At 39.0% G+C, this 6,394-nt stretch overlaps 1 protein-coding gene across 1 annotated transcript in view; it reads right to left on the bottom strand.

Annotated features, from left to right (window-relative positions):
- The window catches only part of adap2 (ArfGAP with dual PH domains 2), an 8,228-nt gene extending 2,218 nt beyond the window's left edge, over positions 1-6,010 (bottom strand). The window contains exons 1-9 of the mRNA XM_076265072.1: positions 5,755-6,010; positions 5,110-5,240; positions 4,487-4,578; positions 3,930-4,018; positions 3,725-3,837; positions 3,008-3,157; positions 2,846-2,929; positions 2,194-2,256; positions 2,002-2,079 (exon numbers count right to left, since the gene is read on the bottom strand). Coding sequence (XP_076121187.1) covers positions 2,002-2,079; positions 2,194-2,256; positions 2,846-2,929; positions 3,008-3,157; positions 3,725-3,837; positions 3,930-4,018; positions 4,487-4,578; positions 5,110-5,240; positions 5,755-5,842 — 888 coding nt within the window. The 5' untranslated portion in view covers positions 5,843-6,010. The remainder of the gene's footprint in view (positions 1-2,001; positions 2,080-2,193; positions 2,257-2,845; positions 2,930-3,007; positions 3,158-3,724; positions 3,838-3,929; positions 4,019-4,486; positions 4,579-5,109; positions 5,241-5,754) is intronic.
- Positions 6,011-6,394: the final 384 nt, after the last annotated feature.

Below are 6,394 nucleotides of genomic sequence, written 5' to 3'. Positions count from 1 at the left end.
ATCGGCACCTTCAGCTTAATCTCTCAAAAACAGAGTTTTTGGTGTTTCCAGCTAAAACAGCTATTCCCCAACAGATTAACATCCAGCTTGACTCAACTTCACTGACCCCAACTAGATCGGCACGAAACTTGGGCGTTGTAATTGATGACCGACTTAACTTCTCTGAGCATATAGCTTCTATTACAAAATCATGCCGGTTTATGCTTTACAACATTAGGAAGATCAGACCTTATCTGACACAAGATTCCACACAACTTCTTGTTCAGACCATGGTCATCTCTAAGCTGGACTATTGTAATTCACTATTAGCTGGCTTACCCGCTTGTGTAACAAGATCATTACAGCTGATTCAAAATGCTGGAGCACGCCTGGTCTTCAATCAGCCAAAGAGGACACATGTAACTCCTCTCCTAGTTACTCTCCATTGGCTCCCTATAGTAGCCAGAATTAAATTTAAATCTCTCACTTTGGCCTATAGGACACTAACTAGATCTGCTCCTAGTTATTTTAATTCAATAATCAAGCCTTACATGCCCAACCGCCCACTGCGGTCTTCTGGTGAGCGTATGTTGTGTCGACCAGTCATAAAAACTGGGTCTAATTCCAGACTCTTTTCTTCAGTGGTTCCATGTTGGTGGAATGAACTGCCCAGTGCTCTCCGTTCCTGTGGTAGTTTTGGGTCGTTTAAGAGGGGTCTAAAGACATTCCTATTCAACATATACTTAGTTGTTTAAGCGCTTATGTGTTATGGTTTATATAATGTTGTTTTATTTTAATTGGGTTGTTAATTAATTTGACATTATTGTTTATTATTGATATTCTCCTTAATGTAGTCTTGGCATGTTATTGTTTTTATATTATTGATTGAATTGACATTATTGTTTTATTATTGCCTTTCCCCTTTTTTACATTGCTTTTTTTATTAGGCTATTGATTGAATTGATATTATTGTGTACTACAACTATTCTCCTTACTATATTTGACCTAGATTTTAATCTGTTCCCTGTTCATTTTTAAATATTATTATGTTGTTTTGTATTTATATGTCGCTTTGGACAAAGGCGTCTGCTAAATCCATAACCATAACCATAACCATAACCATAACTCCTCACACCACCTACTGTACTTCAATTTCGCTGCAATAAGGACTGCTACAAAAATTAATTCCTGCCCACTGCTATACCAATTTACATGACTCTCCTCTGCCAGGAGAAGATAATCATATTCTCAGTGACAATGCAGTTCATGGTAAATTCACATAATATCCTAAATTCAATTAATCTTGACTTGCGTGATATACTAATATCATTAATAGCTTCTGTAACACCACAATTTCCCTTTGAGAATAAAGTATTTATCAGTCTACAGCTGTAGTGTAAACAGTGTGTAAATAAAAACCAAATGTGTTAATCTGCAAATCTCAGCAATCCTTTAGTTGCAAAAAAGACAACATGTTCAATATTGAAACTGACAGATTTAACTATATTTCATGAAAGATATATGCTCATTTTGAATGTAATGCTAGCAACACATCTCAAGTAAAGTTGGGATAGTGAAAAGGTTGTGTAGGAAACGGTGGAAAAGTTGTTTAATGAGGAAGGAGGAGCAATTAGGGTAACTGGCACCATGATTGGATATCAAAAGATCAACCCACAGAGGCAGTCAGTCTCTCGTAAAGAATCACAAAGATGATTCATAATCTGCAAGCCTGTATGGGCAAATAATGCAGCAATATGTGTAATATGATCACTGCATAATGGCAGATATGTACTTGTGCAATGCAGATACTGATGACATTTTAGGAGTCGCCAAAGTATACTTTGTCTGATATTGCAGAAATCTGTCTTAGGGAAGGACTGCACACAAGTCTGTACAGACACACATACACCCAGTCTCTCTCTCTCTCTCTCTCTCTCTCTCTCTCTCTCTCTCTCTCTCTCTCTCTCTCTCTCTCTTACACAAACACTTGTAGTAAGTACTGTATAACAAACTTTATCTTACCAGTTGAGTTTTAAAATAAAGCAACTTTCGGTCCACAGCATCGAGGATAAACCATCTTCTTTTAAATGGCTCTCGATGCTGTTCAGTAGAGAAATAACACAGAGGAGTGGGACATGGAATATTTTACTTACCTTCATTTAAAATGTTTGTATTTCACACTGACTACTTTGTCATTACAGTACATATACTCACTGATGGGCCTGTCTTTTCCATAAAACCCTCTTTGAGGTAGTTCCTCGTAATCTGAGGCAATAGCTTTAAATACAAAGGAGAAGTATAAGACAACATGCATCAGTTATTCAAACTACTGAGTTATTCCACGCCCTCAGCTATTTTCTATTTAATTTCCTCACCTCACATTTTGCGTTCTCACGTTTTATTTTTCTGGTGGAAGATAAATCAATATGATGGGGGTGTGTTCCCATAAAAACACACATACATCTGGAGTAAAAAATAATCTATTCTAAATAATCAATCTATTTTCAGAATATTTTTTTAGAGATCCATTGTTTGGCTCTGTATGTTCTAGTGAAGATAATAAAAACGGTGAATGGTGACATTTGGTAAAGGAAACTCCAGGCACTTCCGCTCAGTGCTCCAGCTGGCTTTCCTGCACTGCATTGTTTCACAGCTATTCAAATATGTGCTTTCTCTTAAAATAAGCTGACCTGCGTGTGCTCAAGTGTTCAAGTGGTACTCAAAGATGCATAGCTGCATGGCTATTAGCTGCCATAGCTTACTGGGTGTGACCCCATCAGGGCACTGCAAGTTGCTGATAGACCCTTTGTTCTGCTTACCCTTAAAGCCAAACAAGAACAGAAAGTTGGCGACATAATATCCTTACCTCCTTATCACTGGCACTGGGGTAAGCTGTCTTCAGATAGGCAAAGCGCATGGCTCGAATGGTGTTAAACCAGGTTACGATCTCCTGCATGGGTAAGACCATGTTTAACATACATTCTGATGTCCAGAGAGTTTAAGAGGAATTTTGTGAGGAGACACTCACCTGTCCACTTTCATGGTACACAAACAGGTTTCGAGTGAAGCCATCCTTCAAGTAAGTGATCTGAAGGCCATGTGCATGACCGATTTTCTGTGGCTGAAAAGAAGCATTTAGGTCCTGTATCGAGATTACATCTTTGGGGCCCTTTGATTCCTGTGTGTGAAAAAATCCTCATTAGCAACAAAAAGCTACCAAAAGAGGAAAAGACGGAGTGCAAACACAAAAGAACACAAGCATGATGGATAGATGACCAGAACATACAACTGAGTGTGGAGGTTTCCATCCCCTTATTCTGAACTGACATGGTGTAAAACAAGGTTCCATCCCCTTATTCTGAACTGACACTATGAACTGACAAATATTCCTTTGTCATCAAAAGCAACAAAAATGGCTTCTCCTCCAATCTCTTCCATTACCCACTAAACAGTTTTTGTGTCCTCAGAGGTGTACTTGGAACCTATTCATCCTGGTATGTACGTGTATGTCACAAATCTACTAATCTATTATATTTAAGTCAGGAGACAGGGAAGGCCATGGACAAACTCTGATCTCATTCATGAAGGATTATAAATATACAGAGAATTGTACATACAAGGAGAGTGAAAGTGATGTGAGAGTGGAAGTGATGAGTAGATGAATGGTCAGATGCCGGGTGGACAGATAAACAGAACAATGTGTGCGGCTAAGCAAGTTGCAAAATACTTTGAGTATATCCCTTACATCCTCCTTGGTGAAGTATTTTAGGGTGAAATCTTCCAGTGACAGTACAAACTTCCTCTTTTGAAAATGTCCATTGTCCTTCCCCTTTTTCCAGAGGACTCCTTCACGAACACCTGTGGATAGAAAGACCAGACGAATTGTCCCACAGACCAACAGTTTATTAGCAATGGCTCCACTGACAAAACTGAGAAATGTCCATACTCACTTGACGTGTAGACCTTCTGGTGAAGACTGTTCTCTCCAGTAAATTCTAACCGTTCATATTTGGCCCTGATCCACTGCTCCCTCAGAATGCTATTACAGACAAAATACAACAAACACACAAAATACAACAAAATCAGACAATTTCACTGGGGTGCAAAGGCAAAATGACATTCATGGAGCTCAAGCTCCAGCTCAAACAGGACCCTGTAAAGTGCCTTGAGACAGTCATGCTATGGCACTATAAATAACAATGAATTGAATTGACATCACTATCTGTTGATGTGATGATAAAATAAAGGTATTGCAATGACAAGTGAAATTAATGAATTAATTTGAAAACCTAGGGTTTTCATGTACATGTCAGAAATTTCAAAAAACAGCAGCACAAAACTTCTGAATATCATACGAGAAGTTCCCCACTGTTGAAATAAACAATGCTACAGTTCCTTCCTGAGAGGCACAAGTGCTGCTTCAGCATACAAAACTTCCCTAAATGTAAATCAATGAGCTGGAAAACAACAAAGTTGTATGACCGGCTTGAAATCAGTAGTCACTCACTCGCAGTCGCCAGGCTGGGGCCGATAGTAGAAAGCTGGGACATCCTTTTCATAGAAGGCTCGAGCTGAACTATTACCATTGGCCTTCATGAACTTCAGGAACCCATAAATAGAAAAGACATTAATGAACTTCCAACTAGAGGGATTAACACATAACAGACATTTGGCTTAATTTCTGTCAGGGTGTTTCTGTTCTGTTCTGTTAAGGCAGTGGCAAAATTCAGGCACTCCACCATTTCAGCAAATGCTTAAAACTATTCACTATATATTGCACCTGCCGTGTCTAAATACACCTTTAGCTCAAAATGAGACCTTTTTGTCATTTAAGCATCTGTTGAAGGGAAAATAAAACGTTGGTTCTTGTAAATTGTTCCTGGACAACTCTGTAACATACTGGAAGTGTGTTGGATTGGACATAAAAAAATGCAATTTCTTACCAGCAGTATAATGTTATATCTGTAGGGTTCATCATTGATCCTTATGTTAATTTAAGCGCTTAGCCTAACTGTAACTGTGAAACCCATACAGTCCAGCTTTGCTCATCACAGACATGTCCATCCATATCCACATTGTTCAAACTCTATATGCGCAGATATATTCTATAATCCCAGACATGTCTCATACCTGTACCAGCTCATCATCCCAGAAGTCGAGGCGTATGGATTTGATCCGGCTCACTGTGGGCAGGTTGCGGTGAGTCCCAGAGCAGTTCAAGCACACAAACACTCCTAATTTGTATGAGGCCCAGTCTGGATCTTCATTGATAAGTGAAGTTTACAAAAGAAAACAAAAAAAGTCACAATGCAAAAGCGTCAGTCCAGTTTGTTGACTTTGAGGTGAAGAAATGGGCATATGATTGTGAATGTGATATGAGCAACTGACCAAGTCCAGCTAAGGAGGGGAACACATGGCCCCAATTTATACATGCACTAAAAAGATAGCCTTCACATAATGTGAGATCATCCACATACATCACCAAATTACATGGTCAAGTAAAGGCCCCTCCCTCCTTAATACATCCAGACATTGTGCACATATGGATGTAGTGAACATACAATTTCAACCTGTCTGTTCAGACAATGGGTCAATCATAATTTTTGTTGCCAATAAATAAGCATTCATTCATCCCATCATATTCAGTCAGTCAGATGTTAAGTTGAAACTGACGTTTAATTCGTTCCTGACACTGACAGCTGCAATAAAAGAGCATGTATGTGCGAGACGGACAACCTCACAGGTACAGTAGGCCTAGCCTAAATAATAACTCACCAGGGGAGCCACAATCCGCGCAGCGATTGTTATCCGGTTGTTTGGCAAGTTCTAGCAGAATCTTTTTGTTACGTTCGCGATTTGCCATGTCACAGAGAATCAGCTTTTTAATTCAAGCTTTTCTTGTTTTCAAAAATGAAACGTCTAAAGCTATATTACATGTGCCATATTGTTGCTCAATTGTCTTTTGTTGAACTGTTAGTCATCCAAAAGAAATAAACTTGAGCGCGGCGGTTCAGGGTCGGTCCTCTTCCAGTGCCAGTCAAAAAGTCGGCGCGTGACGTCGCACTAACGCCTGCGCAAGTGCCGGAAACGCGGACGAAACAATTTTTACCTAGGCTAGTGGTTTCTATAATAATCTTTTTTCGCTACGGGAAGCTTCTTCCAATCATTTTAACGTATAGTACTTAAATATTAAAATATAAATATAGCTGTTTTGACGGACATACGTCCTGAGATGCCATAATATCGGCAGAGGACATCACTTATGCCGACTGAAAAACAGATTTTGATGAGATTTTGGTCAGTTTGATCCAGTCAGGACACATTCATTATTGTGACATTATTTACTAACATTATTAATAAATTAGATCACATCAGTTGATTAGAGCCAATACTTTCAGCCACTGACCAACTCAAA

This window comes from Alosa pseudoharengus, unplaced genomic scaffold (assembly GCF_046254945.1).
Source record: "Alosa pseudoharengus isolate Yale_2024_CS ecotype anadromous, Long Island Sound unplaced genomic scaffold, YU_APseudo_1.1 YU_APseudo_1.1_scf_4, whole genome shotgun sequence".
NCBI classification, from domain to species: domain Eukaryota; kingdom Metazoa; phylum Chordata; class Actinopteri; order Clupeiformes; family Clupeidae; genus Alosa; species Alosa pseudoharengus.
Note: the sequence above shows the minus strand (reverse complement) of the source record. Positions and strands in the feature narration are given on the sequence as shown.